General features: G+C 49.0%; 2 protein-coding genes across 5 annotated transcripts in view; both read right to left on the bottom strand.

Moving 5' to 3' along the window:
- The window catches only part of SLC4A4 (solute carrier family 4 member 4), a 146,558-nt gene extending 142,089 nt beyond the window's left edge, over positions 1 to 4,469 (bottom strand). For 3 of the 4 annotated variants that reach the window (XM_086890754.1, XM_086890757.1, XM_086890761.1), the window contains exon 1: positions 661 to 4,469. The gene's annotated coding sequence lies outside the window, so the exon portion shown is untranslated. The remainder of the gene's footprint in view (positions 1 to 660) is intronic. The other variant, XM_086890758.1, reaches the window with a different exon arrangement.
- Positions 4,470 to 7,321: 2,852 nt separating this feature from the next.
- Positions 7,322 to 14,763, bottom strand: DCK (deoxycytidine kinase). Its single transcript, XM_023927087.2, has 7 exons — positions 14,318 to 14,763; positions 13,442 to 13,560; positions 12,662 to 12,855; positions 11,846 to 11,993; positions 10,798 to 10,913; positions 10,243 to 10,342; positions 7,322 to 8,612 (listed from the first exon to the last, which is right to left on the bottom strand). The coding sequence occupies exons 1-7, from the start codon at positions 14,385 to 14,387 to the stop codon at positions 8,586 to 8,588; spliced, it is 774 nt and encodes a 257-aa protein (XP_023782855.1). The 5' UTR covers positions 14,388 to 14,763; the 3' UTR covers positions 7,322 to 8,585.
- Between the last annotated feature and the right edge of the window lie 453 nt (positions 14,764 to 15,216).

Here is a 15,216-nt window from a genome sequence, read left to right as displayed (position 1 = left end):
GTTCAAATAAACAGCTGTGCCCAGACCTTCACTCTGAGGGCAAGCCTGCGCCATGAGATCAGCTCACCACTGCCTTGCCTCGTGCCAACAAAGGGTTTGTAGGCTGAGCAAAGCCTTTCCTGGTGAAAATTTATTCTTGCTTCGAGAAATTATTCCAGCTTTCCCAGGCAAAACCTGCACTGACACAAAGAGCTTTTTAACCAAAGCAACTGTGCCAGCAGAAGACAGAAAACAAAAGAGGCTGCCAAGTTTGTAATGGCCTTATTTAGTCGTTAACCTGTTTATTTGGCAGGGAACAAGCGTCAGTAGATCCCCTTCAAAGCAGTTCTTATTCACTGTCTCTGTGGGGATGTAAAGGCCTGACCCAACAACCACCACTGGAGCATCCAGCCCCTCGCAAACGGCTTCCCCTACACACACCACCCTCGAGTGGCAGCACTGCCCTGGGTCTAGATATGGAACTGCCATGGCATGGCATGATGGAATTCATCACCACAGAAGGCTCACAGTAACCTCATCCCCCCACAGTAAGCATCCTCGGCCCCATCAGCCATCATCTGTGAAGAGCAAAACAGCAAATGCCTCCCTTGGGAAGTGGCTGGGACATGCAGACCTTCTAGAGAGAAAAACAAAGATATTCAAATTCCTTGAGGGACTTACCCTTGCCTTTGTTCTCCCACTGCTGCTTCCTCACAAGTCCAGCAGGCAGGAGCCAGCACAGAGGTTTTGCTGTGTCACTGGCAAGGCAGGAACTCAGCACCCACCTGCTCTCTGAGTGCTGAAGCTTTGGCAATCGCTCAAGGTAACAGGTTAGCAGCATGGAACATTCCTAACCTCCACTCTGTCCCTCTTCCTTTCCATCAGATACGGGAGGGAAACGCCATACACCGCAACAGCTCTTTAGGTGTGTCTTCAGGTGACACTTCCCAACTCTCAGTACAGTTGTCAGCTACAGAAAAACAGGTCAGTTTTTATCCTTCCCTCCTTTAGAAACAAGAGAAGCCCCTCACCGCTGAGCAGACCTTTCGGCATTGTACTTCCAAACCTGGACGTAAAACTCCATCCATGAATTTACTCCTCATGTCCATAAGCCTGCTTGGTCTGGTCCCTGCTCACCTCATTCCCTCAGCACGTAATGTGACGTATTCTGCTTTATTCAGGTCACTGCCTGTTCCCACCCCTCACTCGGTCATTCCAATGAGATACACAAGTCTTGCAGTTCAAAGCAAGAGTTCCATCCAAGCTAACTTCAAGGGCCAAAGGATTTGCAAAAGCTGACACAGAAACCCTTCAGGAAGTTCCTTAAAATCATCTTGCTCCTGTAAAAGCGGTCCAGAGCAACCCTAAGAACTGCTAGCCCACCAGTTTGAAACCTGACAGCTAACCTGAACCCCTAAAGAAAGCTGAGAGCCCTCATTTTGACCACTGAGGGACCAAAAAGCCCCATCCTGCGGGTGGGAGTCTCCTCTCGTCACCATGCCGAGCAGAAGCACTGATGAAATGCGGCTGTTGGACGACAGCAATGTCCCCAGCACACGCTGCTGCTGGAGCAGAACCAGGGTCTGTGACCCTGCTGGAGCACAGCCCCGCTAGCCCCAGCCGGGGTGTGCAAGGCACCCCAGCTCTCTTTCCCAAGGCTCCCGGTGAATCGTGCACGTCACAGATCTTCATGGATTCCACTTAGCAAGAGCCTGCTTCAAAGCCAGCCTAAAAATACCTCAGTCTCACCCCAGAATACAGCTGTACTGTTTCCTTTAAGGACTCAAAGCTCCTCCATCTCTGTGATCTGTTTCTTGGTTTGATTTCTGCGGAGCTATTTTGGAAATGAAGCTCCAATAATGAACACGAGCCAAAGACTCAGTCCAAGGCATCTCATTCTCATATCCTGCCAGATGAGTAAAACAGTGTGAGCCATATCAGAAGAGAATCAGCTCTACTATACCAGCATCTCCCCGTCCAACATCTGTCTCATTGAGAAATCTATTTCCCTTAACATCCATCTCAACCTCTGCTCTTTAAAAACCAGCAGCTGACAATTTCCCTCTAGCTCCTGCCATCCTCCCCAGCCGCCTGTACAGCAGTTAAAAGGTTAAAAAAGCCAGGCCAAGCCTCCAGGCACACCTTGCTATCAGCAGCGCAGGTGCCACCGATGACTCACGCTCACAACAGCAACATGTCCAGGACCTCACGCTGTCAGGCACTCACCACTGGAACCAAGGACTTGCAGTTACTGACAGTTTGGGTAGTATTTCAGATTAAAGTTCATTTTTACACACAGCCCACAGTCCCCTTTAAAAAAAAAAAAAACCAGCAACAACAAAAACTTTAACCAAAATACATACTGTAACTTTTTAACCAGAGCAGAGACAGCACTGAAAGGTTTGGGGTGTTGCAAAAAACAAAATCCCCAAACAAAACATCCTGAAACCAAGCAGCAGAAGTGGAAATCAGTACTTACATTAAGAGGCCAAGAATTCTAGTGTCTACATTGAATTTTGAGACTTTAAGTGCTTCCTAGTGAAAAAAAAGATGATTCCAGGGACATCCTATTCCAGCCAGCAGGAAATGTCGTAGGACAGATCTAATCCCCCACAGAAATGTCTTCCAAGACCTGAAGCAACTACAGCTACCCGAGACAAGGATCAGAATGGGAACAGCCAGTACTTTAGCCTAAATTTCCAGGCTCAGAGCTGAGCAGGAGAAATGGCAGCACAGTGCAGGTATCCCCATCCAACATATGTGCCGGTGTAGGGAAATGAAACACAAAGGCTCGGTCCGTGGGCAGCGGCGTGACAGACCAGGAAGGAGAACTGGGTTATATTCCAGCACTAGAGACAAGCAGAGCAGAGGAGAAAAATAAAAAACCCTCAAAGGCAGCATAACAAATGAAGAGACAGAAAATTCCTGACCAGAGTGGCTAAAAGGAGGGTTTCACAGAAGGGCTTTGAAAGATCCAGAGATCCTCAGCCTGTGCTGCACAACAAGCAAACACAATTGCTACATTTCCAGCAATGCTTTCTGACCTCCTGCCAATATGATTCCAGCTGGATTGCACCGGCGATCCCAGAAGCAATGCTAACAGCAGTCTTTAAAGCCAACAGTGCAACCAGATGCTGGAGGTGTCCTCATCTGAGGGCAACTGGCAAGTGCAGACCGTCAATAAAACATAAAAAGAAGATGCATTATCACTTGGAGTGTATCATGGGTGAGCAACCTTGGGAGAAAAGGAAATTTTCAGGCAGGAAGAGCTAGTGACTCATCTCCGGCACGGACGAATTCCGTGAGTCCCGCTGCAGGCACAGGCTAAGTCACTAAGAGATCTCAAGGAAGGCCATTATTTACATACCCATACAACAGCAAACATGTATCACAGGAGTTAAAGCGTGCAACACAGCCGTGACATTTGGCAAACAGAGTAAGAATTCCTTTTGAGAGTGTACTGTGCCACAGCATCCCCAAAGCTCAGTCCCACCTATCCCAAAGTGCTGAAACAGGCTGGGAAGCCACCAGTGTCACAATGTCCTTCCAGGAAAAGGCTAGTCCTGTGCACAAGCCGTGGTTATGTCAAAGGGGAAGAGCAAACCTCAGCAGGAAGGAGCTGAAACTGTGAGATGAATCTGTTCTTCACAGCTGAAGGTCTAAGAATAGCAGGGGCACTCACTAGCCATAGAAACCTGAGCCTAAGTGCGTGCACAACGGCACAAGGAGCGCTGACAGTGGAGTGCCCGATGGCTCCCAGCCTCAGGGACTCTCACTGTACTCCTCAAGAGCTCAGACCGCTCGGTTCCCCAAAACAGAGCTACACTCCTGTGCCACAAGTCTCCCCAGGCAGAAACCAGACCGCTCTAAAGCAGCACGAGCTGCGCCAAAACCCCCACTGGAAAAAGGTCTTCAGTCAGCTGGCATGAGCCCGCTCTCTGGACAACAACATAGCAGAGACAGCAAAGAAACTTTGGCAAGGACAAGCACACCTGGAGTACCTAGAGGACTAGGCTGGAGCACTGGAGGAAACCCTGGGGAAAGCAGCAGCGCTGCAGGGCAGGAAGGACACGCAAAAAGCCAAGCCCTGCTGTTTGTGACACGGGGCACAGCACAGGCAGGACGCAGGTGACTGACCGACGAGCCAGGCACTGACCTGGGGCCACCGCGCTGGGCCGAGGGCTCGGGGTAAAGGCCGTGAGCTGCAGTGAGGACAGCACCAAAGGGGCAGTGCAGGCTCAGCAGAGAGCAACAGCTCCGGCTTCAGCAAGGCAGCGCAGGCAAATCTGAAGGGAAGGATGAGAAAGGAGCACGCAGGCAGCGTACAGCCATAGCTGGTGCTGAAATAGGAGGAGTCAGGAACGGCCCCAGCGACCAGATGGGTTAACTCAGCAGAACTGCTCAGAGAGAAGGACTAGAAAACCAAAGACAGCCAAGTGGAGCAGGGCAGAAGCCACATCCTCAAGAAGGCTGTATCCGAGTGAAAGACTGGCTTGAACTTGTCTGTTACAGCTTGTATAGGATCATGCTTCTAAGCAGTTATTAAAAGACAAGTCACAACAACCTAACAGGAAATTGGAGAGAAAAGCACAAAATACAAGATGGGAGAAAGCACTGGATGTCCTCTGAAAGAGCTGCAGTGGCAACATTTTTGTAAATAACTCTCAGAAACCAACAGCTTTTATTCGAGCCAGGCAGTACCACGAGCCAGCAAACATCCATGGTGCAAGCTGTACAACCTTGACTTGCACAGCCTCGGCCAGTAGAACTGCGAAGTGTTTGACTCCGCAGCAGGCTGCCAGCATCAGCACCGCTCAGGGCTGTGTCCGGGGGAGAGCTCAGCCCTGCAGGCTGCCACGGCTTAGGCACGGCGGGATTAGTGTTATCCATGCGCTAATGCTCGCTCGCAGCACATCAACAGCTGCTGGCTGCAGGGAAGGCCGCCTGCTGCTGACCAAACCCCTGCCACTGGCTCTGCCTTTCCTAGTCATTCACATAATCCAGCGGGGTTTGCTCTGTTCCACTCCCTCCTCCGGGCGAGCAAGATTTATGTCATTCCGGGCGGTATTTACCCTGCGGCCCAGCGAGGAAGTGAGCTCTTCCTTCTTTACCTTTTCCACAGGCACCGGCTGGTCAATCCCTAATGCTCCTCTTGCAGCCAGCCCAGGGAGCGAGACACAATGACCTCCTGTGGCAGACTCCTGCATGGATTTCCCCTCTTTACCGCTAGGCTGCAGGGACTGCAGTTTTGCCATCAGTTTGTCCTTCAAGTCCAAACTTCTCCTAAGTTTCCCTTCCTCACAAGCGCTTCCAGCTTTCTTGTGAATTAACACAGCTGATGTTGCACCGATGGCTTTTAATATCTTTTAAAACAAATTAACAACTTCCACTGGCCATGAATCCGAGCCAGTGGCATCAAAACACCGCAGAGCAAAACCTAAAACCAGGGCTGCCTTTCTCTTCCATTATTTAGCGCACACTTCAGACCTACAAAACAGCACATCGCTATTAACTAATGCATCCTCCCAGGTTCCTGAAGGCATGGGGGAGATATCAATATTTTAGAGATGAAAAGAGTGAAGCTAAGAGCGATTTATTTACTCACAGTCACGCAGAGAGTCTGAACAGGAGCTGGAAAAAAACCACCTGGTGGCCCTTACACTCAGTTATGCTGAAACCTCTTGCCAAGAGCACTTGCAGGCTGTGTTTTCCCGAGGTACACCTAATTACTGCTACATACATGCAGACTTCTCTGGTCTGTGCTTAGCAGTTCACAGGGAGTTCCTCCTGGGTCATTTTTATTTCACAGGGAGATTCCCAAGTATCTCATTACTAGAAAAAGGACAGAATCCATTCAATACTTATCATATTTTATATACAATTCTATTATTATGAAATCTGCTTAAATAAACAGAGAACAGTACAAGGAACTGGCACAAAATTATAGAAAATTAAGTTCTACCTACAAAATCGGTTGCTGTTTTAAGAAGCATCTAGAGATGAGAAGACAAACTTAAATGAACTTAGAAGAGAATTTGAAATCCACTACACAGAAAACAGCCACGAGGACTGAGAATAAAAGGAGGCAATATCAAGACCATTGCTCACACCATGAAAACACCACTAAGCAGTACTCCAATCTGCTTTCTAACTGGAAAAAAACACAGCATCCCCTGTTTCCCAGTCATGACGACTCTTGATTAAAAGAAGCAAGCATTCCCAGGCAATTCCATCAGAGTACCTCCTACCCAAGGGAAGAGAAAGGGACACAACACCCAAAGGCTGAAAAACAATCCTCACCAAACAGCAGACACCAGCTCAGAAACTTTTCTCATCTCTACAAGGCAAAAGCCAACACAACAATCCTGGTTTGTGGTAGCCTGGGAAGAGATGTAAGCAAAGGTAATACTGACAGGAGTTCAGAAGGCTGAGGCACTGCTGGAGCTGAGCTCTAAGCCGAGGCACAGGCACACCAGTCTCAGGCCATCTCTGCTGCTGTCTGTCCTACATACAAATAACTGCAGCTTCGTGTGCTCCAGGCCACTCTCAGATCCCCCAGAAGCCTGGGGGCCGGTGGGGTGTGTGTTTGGGGTTTGGTATTGTTTTTCATCTCCACAGCAATTAAAAACATTCTTATAATTGGTCATGACTTTGCTCCTTCCAACCCAAACTTGGCAGGCAGGGATCTTGTAAAGCTTTCTGGAACGGGCTGCAGATAACCTGCCACAGAATTTCTGTGTGCTCTCTGTGATGGGTTTCAAAAGAAGCCTTTATTAGAACTCAGACATGTTTACTTCCTTGCAACGAGCACTGTCATTCCAATTCCTGTAATTAAATCCACAATTTTGACAGCTGAAACTGTAGAAATAATTGCACTGTTAGTCAAAATAAGTTGTTACTGTTCAGACTCTTGCCAAGAATGCTTTAAAAGCTTGTCCTATGCGTCTCAAGTAAATCTGAACTGAATCTTCATCCATTCCACCTCACTTCCTTTCTGGAGCAAAGATCCTAAAATCTTTCCTTTTAGTGTGCAACCTCCAAGTCCTGCACAAGATTTTCTGCCAGACTACTGCTGCTTTCCAGCAGTACCATAAATATTATACAAGGCTCCTGAACTGAGCACTGTCACACACACACACACAAGATGCACTTTATGTAATCCTGTGTCTCTGTCCCCTAAGTTCATCTCTCACACCCATGGAAAATAAAAAAGTCAGTTTCTCAGAAATCTCAGAGAACTCTTTTACACCAAATACAGCTCTTGTACCAGTATCACATACGAGCAATCCACAGCATTACCTCTGTAATGAGACAAGAAGCCAACACTATTAGGCACTAAAAAGACTTTCCAACCACTTTTATTTTTCAGCCACTGGTTAGAGAATGCCAGCACAACTCCAGCCATAAAGGAAGAAATCTCATCCCCAACAAGCAGGTAGCAGAAGCACCACGCTAGACAATGAAAAGCTTTACAATAAAATGTTGCCTTCAGAAGCCCACCACGCACTCAGAAGAGTTTAAAGCAGAACAAGGCAGCTCACAAAACCCAGCACGTGAGACAGGCAGCCTCAAGTTTGTTCTCTGCCCCTGGAACAAGAGGCTCAGGCAGCAACTACTCCTCACAGGTCTCCCCTTCTTACTCCCAGCAGGTGAGACCGAAAATCCTACTTCCAACAGTGCAGGATCTGGGATAAGCACCCCCAAGGCCCAGTGAACACATGGAGCAGCTGCAACCAAGGCAGGAAGCCACCTCTCACATCCCTAATGCGATTTTGGGATGGTTTAGCAACACGTCATTTACAGATGGAGGCCGCTGGCAAAATGCCCTTCTGCCCAGTGCACTGCCTAGCAAGCAAACATATTCCTCTCCAGGAGAAGGGGGCTGACCAGCAACAAAAACAGCACTGGTTTTGGAAAAGCTAAAAAAAACTGGTAAAAAAAAAAACCCAAACGTGCTGGGTAACAAAAAGCCTCAAATGTCCTGGCTTGCAGTGCAGAATAGAAGCAGATAAAAAAAATTCACTTGTTAATATACAGAATTTCAGTCACATTTGGATTTGATTCAGTGTATTCCACAAAGAACTTCTTCTATCAAAAGCATCAGAAAACATTTTTGTGTACCTTAAAACATAAAATTTCAGGTTATAATCAAGTTCACTCAGCAGCAAAAAAGGCTTTTACCTTTTACTTCCTGGGAACAACAAAACATCCATTACAGATCCATGAGACTAACAAGACACTGAAGAGATCTAAAAAACAGCTACCCTCCTCAAAATTAAATAGCAATTGGGTACAAAATAAATTAAAAACATCTATAAAATGCTCTAGAACTCATTGGTCCGATCAGAAGCTGGCACAGCATTTGGCAATGCTCAGAATCTTTTGTCTCTTCAGGATCTGTGCATGTTACTTCACATAATGCTGAACAGACGTACCGATTTATTTTAGTCATTTCCCTAATCACCAAGTTTATTTGTTCCTCACAACCAAATCACCAGGGCTGAGTCGTGCCTCTCCAGAGGCCTCCTATAAAAGAAGGAAGAAGCTGCACTTGAGACTTTGATCTCACACAAATTTGGAACGGTTTGACAGCGCTTCAAAGAGGATCACAACGTGCTCAAAAACTCCTTGACCTGCAAAGAGAAACAAATATTGTCAATCACACTAAGTGTTTATCGACAGAAATAGGCAGCAAGTGTATCGACCTCTCCTCTGCCTTGTGCTTTACTACAACCTAAAGAAACAGGGAACAAGAAGCCCGGGCTCAGCCGTGCCTTTACCTGTCCACCAAGAACATTTCCAGACATGGTACCTGTAATTTAGCAGCAGATGCAGGGACAGACACGACGGAACGATGCTCGCCCCTCCCGTGGTCCTCAACTACAGCCCTCTGTCACACAGGACAGCATTACAGGCAGGTGTCACCAGACAGGGGGAGGATAATGGCCACCTCAAAAGAGCTGTCATTTGCAAACCACCGAGTCACACCCTCCTGCCCGATTTAGCGCTGGTGAACGACTCAGGGCACCTAACCAGGGTGTCCCTTGGAATCTGAGGCTGGCCAAGAAATAATCAAGTGATACCTACCAAAACCACACTGCTCGGAGAAAATCCAATACTGGAGATCAAGGCCAGGCTCACAACTCCTACATTTAAGTTTCAGGCACATTCTAGGAACTAGGCTGTGGTACAGCCTGAACTGGGAGCATTTTCCTCAATCCACTCAAGCCAGGCAACTCCACAGAAAGGAACTGTTTTCCAGAGGAGATGATGCTACTCTTTTGGCAAAGGCTCTCCTACACAGAGCCCATCTGTAAACGTTTTGTCTGAACTCTCAATGTGAAATGGAAACAGATCTTGGATCACACTCTCCAACTGTGACCCTTCCCTTCCCAGGTCAGAGCTCAAAGAGGTGGGGAACAAAAGAAGAGATCAAATCCCTTCCTGTAGAGAAGGGAACAAGTCACTGTGCCAAGACTAACTTGGAAGGCACCGTAAGAAAGCCAGGCTCTGCTTCAGAGAGAAGCACCAGTCACCCTGCATGGAGAACCCTGTCAGGATTCACACACCAGGCAGTTTCAGGATGAGCAGCACAACAGAGCTAAGGAAGGACTCAGGGTCTGGCTCCCCACACAGCACACGCCACAGCCCAGTGCACCCAGCCTCATCAAGCGCACCTCTTCCCTGGCTCTGCTGAGGAAATGCCAAAAAACAGGGCCAACACAGGGCACAGGCTGTGTCCCAGATAACCTGACAGCTACCCCAGAGTAAACTCCTCCAAAATCCATACTAAGTTGCCCGAGCTTGGCCTTCTCTCATCTTGTGCAGATGGAAGCACACTCCCTCCACAGCTGCCATCTCCGGTCACTCCATCGATTCCCAAGCCCAGCCAGGAAAACTGGTTTTCATCAGGTGAACACTTCCACTCCTGGGTGGATCAATGGAGATCCAAGGACAAAGCTGATCAAGGAACACTATTTCTGAAGAATGGAAAAACGTGTGCAAACCACTGCTGAGGTCTGTCAGTCATTGCAGCTACTCAGATCCAAGTCAAGCTGTCCTCGCCTGAGTCCCACTGGGATTCAAGTACCCAACACCTGAGCAGTTAAACCATAAAGGTTTGGCCTGGCTTTAAGATGTGTATCGCCATAGGCTGTAGAACTGCTCCTTACCTGGATGGAGAGCTCTGTGACTTACATATTTCAGAAGGATGATTAGAGGGTGAGGTGCACTTCATGAGTTCGTACTGCTGTGAAATTTTACCTTTTCAATCATGTGATCGTATCTGTCCTTTTTGCCTTTGAAGTCTTCGTTAACATCGAGCGTTAAAATCGGAATTTCCTGCAGATAGTCAAAATCTGTTCTGTATTGGGAGAGGAACAAAGCAAAGATGAGCAGCAGGAAATAAAGCAGAGAGCATTCAAATCCCTGCCAGCATTTTCATTGTTAAGAATCCCACAGAAAGAACTTCATCTCTAAATTACAGCCAGGAATTCTGAATTTACAGGGTGGCTCCTGGCATCCATCAGAGATCCCCAGACGTTCTGCTCCCCCAGCTGAGTGACAGCACACCAGGTACTACAGCGAGTTCAGCTGAAGCCTCCGCTGCTCGGAGCTCTGTGTGAGGAGAGCTTGGAGCACACCACACAACCAAGCACTGTGGAAGGTGCTGGAAAGACACTGCTGCTAAGGAAACGCTGACAGAAATGTGCCTGCAGTTCAGATTTACGCATCATAAGAAAACTTCAAGTTTCACTGTTGGGAAAACATCCTTACAAAGATCCATCCATCCTCAAGGAACCACTCGACAAAGCCTACCGCAGTGTCCTGTGCTGGAGCCAGCTTTCGTGCTTGTAGTGAAGCTTCTCCAGATATTCAATGGGGATTTCTTGCTCCTCATCTCTTCCACGTAAATAAATCCTATTCAAGCATTTCTAAAGGCAAAAGACGGTCAATAAACATAAATAAATTGCTGTATTGCATGCCAGGAGCACAGAAATACCCACTTGACATTACAGACAAGCTTTTCAAGCTCATTGTTGAACTTGGATATGAATAAAAGATGTTTCTGGCTCTTTTTCCAACATTTTAAATCATTTGTTCCCATCCTGAGCATGCCCAAAGCCTCAGCAACAAGCCAGAATTGTTTAAGTGCTGTATTTGGTAATTTAAATATATGTTCTTCTCTTCAATAGGAAAACAACAAGCCCTCAGAGTTACTCCAGTGTGTTCAATTCCACAGTTTTTCACGACCACAACAAAACTGAAGGCATGGAAGCTGGAAGCAAGGAAATATGGAAGCCATCTGTAAATTCATTCACTCTTTTAATCTCATGTTTTCCTCCGGTTCAAGCAAGTTCCATCCTCAAAGGAGATGATTCTGTTCTCTCCTTTTAAACAAGTATCAGATGGCCCAAGATCAAAGCGTGGTCGTAAGGCCTCGCATACAGGGCGCGCTTCCACCTGGCTCAGCTGCAGCTCCCCAGGTGTGGGGGCTTCACAGACCACCCCAGCACAGGCTCTGGCATGACTGCAAACTTCTCCATCTAATCCCTGTACAGCTGCATTCCTCAGCTAACAGCTATTCCTACAGGGATTCCCTACTTCCCTGCACTCGCTCGCTTTATTCCAGCGGTACTTTCTGCTTTACTGTTCTCGTGTATTCTGCTTTTAAAACGAGAAAATCATTACCATCGGGGTTGACTTCAGTACACACAGTCTACATTTGAAAGAACGCTTTCTTTAGCTACTTCCAGACCTAGTCACAGCTCAAGTACTGCAGCCTGCAGGGGAACAGGGCAGCCTGAGCTGAGCTCTAACCGAGGGGCAAGGCCCAGAACACACACTTCTTTTTGGGACCGCTCACCTCAGGAGTGGCTCGCAGATAAATGATCCCATCCAGCGCCAGCCTGGAGCCAAACTGTTTATTTATCCAGTCGTGCCAGTCCTGGTAAATTGTCCACTCAGTCTCATTCATGCAGTCAGACTCGTACAGATTAGCAGCAAAGATGTACCTGTGGACATCAAAGTGATGGAAACAAAGATTCTCTTGGGCACAGCAATCCCTCGGTTTGCCTCAAGTACGGAAGAGAAGAAGCTGAGTGCTGACACTGCGGCATCTCTGACGATCTGCTGGAGTGGAATTAAACAGCTGGTGTTCTCCTGGAGCTGTGTGTGTGAAGACCACCGACATTTGCAGCTCAGGTGTGCAGGAGTAACCCACAGAACACGGCTGGCTTGTACACTGGGTCACTTATTTACACTAAGTTAAAACACGCTGTTTTTGCAATATGTCACAACAGGAGGAACACCTAGGGATTATGGGATTCACGTACCAAGTCTCACCCTCTGAATCCAGAAACGCAGGTTGGGGCATTTCAGACGGGTTTTTTTTGGCCATAAACTAAAACACAAGTTCCAGCTCAAGACGAGGAAGAACTTGTTTCCACCAGGGTGTCCAAGTGCCGGATCAGCCGCTTAGGGAGGTCACGGAGTCTCCCTCTCTGGAAGCATTTCAACCACCTGGATGCGTTCCCGCGTCACCCGCTCCGGGTGACCCCGCCTCGGCTGGGGGCTTGGACTGGGTGATCTGCAGAGCTCCCTTCCAAGGAGGGAAACCACATATCCTGGGGTTTGACTTGGGACAACTGGGGAGCACCTTGAGGGCTCCAGCCCCACTCACCTGTCGCTGTAGACAGAGCGCTCGAAGAACAGCACGGGATTCTGCGCATCCCGGAGTTTGCCATCCAGGGCGTTGAGCTGAGCCCGGATCCTGCTGAGGCACGCGTACGTCTGGAAGGTGAACGCCCAGCGCTCCGGCTTCTCGTACATCATCCGCAGCACGTTCCCGCCGCTCTTCTGTGACGTGGTCAGCTCCTGCATGCACGGGAAAAGAAAGGTTTTAAACTCCTGGTTTTCTCTTGTGGCTGCCCAATCCCGAAAAAAAGCAGCTGAGGAGAAGTCAGGAGCAGTGCCCCAGTGAAACCTGACACTGAGTTAACCAAAACACACTGTGCTTTTTGCCAGGTCTTCAAAATATCGTCAGTCCCTCAAAATCCATTTGCTGAGGAAGTCGCAGCCGGATTGCCAATGGAATTACAGGTAGCTGGGAAAAAAAAATCCCACCGCTAAAAACAAGTGAGCAGCAGTTTTCAGTTTCCTAAGATGTTTCAGAGCATGCTTCTCCTGGCACAGGAACAACCCTCTCCGCTCATCTGCTTAGTTCACAGTGGCTACAAGTACCTCTTGTAACTCTTTACCACCTTCGAAATTACACCTGATGTTGATTAATACTTATTCCATAACAGACCAAACAAACTATTGGAAAAAGAGGAACTCAGACATTGTTAAAGCAATCAACAAAAGTGTTGCTATCACACAGAGTCTGAAAAACACCCATTCTGTTGGATATACTGGTATTCTGAAATTAGAGCAACATCAGACTTTTTTCCTCCTCTTTTACCTCACAGTCGTCTCCAGAGCTTTGCTGGACATTGCACCATCTAGCTACAGGCTCAAAAACCACCTCCCAGTCTTCGCTGGCTTGTTTCAGAATATTCACAAAGGTGGATTTCCCTGCAGCTGTAGGAAAAGCATCCAGGAACAACGTCAGTGAGAAACTGCCCATAGCCGGTGTTATTCAACTAATGCTGAGCTCTGCCTTCCTCCCCCACCCACCACGATCCAGATCAATTAATGGAGCAACAGGGGTTTTCTTTATCTGAACTGAAACATGTTTGAGGACGCTCCCAGGCACCTGGTGATATTCGGAGGTGTGCCGTGCAAGTCCAGGAGTGGGATTCAGAGACCCCCTCCCAACCCGGGAGATTCTGCGATTCCGGGTGTTCTACACCACGAACAGGAAAAGACGTGGGGAAAATCCCGGACTTCAAACAGGTGAGCAGGTTAAAAAATGAAATATAAAGTTGGGGTTGTTTTTTTCTCTCCCAAATCTCACCATTTTTACGGTGTCAGGATAAAGTCTCTGACGTTACGAATGGGCTTGCTTTGTGCCTCCTGACCTGATAAAAATCCTTTTACGGAGGGAAACCGACAGGAAAATCTTACGGAAGAATCCCTTTTGTCCCGCTCTGCCGTAGTGGGAGGAGCCCTCACACACGGGAAAGGGGGAGGAAAAGGAGAGAGGAGAGAAAGAAGAGGAAAGGAGAAAAAGAAGAAGAAAGGAAGGAGGCAGGCAGGCAGAGTCCGCAGAGCTTTGCCTCCCCCAGACACGGCCGAAAGCACCGAGCGCCGCGGAAGCCGCCTCTCCCCTCCAGCCCTCTCCAGCTCCCTCTTCCGCAATCCCTTTCCATCGCGTAGGCGACAGGCGCCGACTCACCGATGTTGCCCTCCACGGCGACCTTCTTGAGGCGGCCGCCGGGCCTGCAGCGCTTGGGCGGGGTGGCCATGGCGGCCTGAGGGGGCGCGAGGACGCCTGAGGGGAGGGGGGGGCGGGCGCGAGACCTGCCTGAGGGAGCGCGAGCCCAGCCCCGCGCGCGCCGCCTTCAAATTTGGCGCGCGACAGCGGCGGGCCCTCCGCAGCGGACGCTGACGTCATCGGCTCGCGCCGCAGGCAAGAGCAGCGGCGCGCGTAGCGCATCGATGGCGCCCAGGCGGGCCAGGAGCTGCTTCCGCTTCTCAGCGTTCTGAAGTCCAGGAAGGAATACTCGGCTTTAGGCGGGAATTCTTGACTTCAGGAAGGAATTGTTCCCTGTGAGGGTGGACGGGCCCTGGCACGGGCTGCCCAGAGAAGCTGTGGCTGCCCCTGGATCCCTGGAAGTGCCCGAGGCCAGGCTGGGTGGGGCTTGGGGCAGGCGGGGATAGTGCAAGTGTCCCTGCCATGGCAGGGGTGGGATGGGATGGAATGGGATGGGATGGGATGGGGTTTAGGGTCCCTTTCCACACCAAACCATTGTGGGATTCTACAAAACCCTAAAGGCTCCCAAACAGACACCGAGCCCAAGGAGAACCAAGTCAAACGGGGAAAAATCCTGAGCCAAAGGAGAAGGGCGCCAGCAGCGAGGCAGCTGTGGGCCCAGGTTTGCGTGAAAAATTGAGTTAAAAGCCGGATTTTAAAGCACCTTTTCCCAAACTGCCCTCCAGCCGAGTGTGTGAGGAACTTACCAAGGGGCAGGACACTTGAGAACCCGGCTTGGATGGCAGGGCAGGAAATCTGGAGCCCTCCAGCTGCTGAGGGTCACGGGAAGCTCTCCGGAGAAAGAAAAGCCCCAAAAAAGG

The sequence above is a fragment of the Cyanistes caeruleus genome, chromosome 5, assembly GCF_971803275.1.
Source record: "Cyanistes caeruleus chromosome 5, bCyaCae1.hap1.1, whole genome shotgun sequence".
NCBI classification, from domain to species: Eukaryota; Metazoa; Chordata; class Aves; order Passeriformes; family Paridae; genus Cyanistes; species Cyanistes caeruleus.
Note: the sequence above shows the minus strand (reverse complement) of the source record. Positions and strands in the feature narration are given on the sequence as shown.

What these genes read in the sequence shown, in the direction of transcription:
- DCK (XM_023927087.2), bottom strand. Translation starts at nt 14,387, where the DNA reads ATGGCCACCCCGCCCAAGCGCTGCAGGCCCGGCGGCCGCCTCAAGAAG. An exon ending in ATCTGCGAGCCACTCCTGAG is followed by an intron (nt 10,914 to 11,845) that starts GTGAGCGGTCCC and finishes TTTTGCCTTTAG; the next exon opens with AAATGCTTGAATAGGATTTA. An exon ending in ACGATCACATGATTGAAAAG is followed by an intron (nt 8,613 to 10,242) that starts GTAAAATTTCAC and finishes TTCTCTTTGCAG; the next exon opens with GTCAAGGAGTTTTTGAGCAC.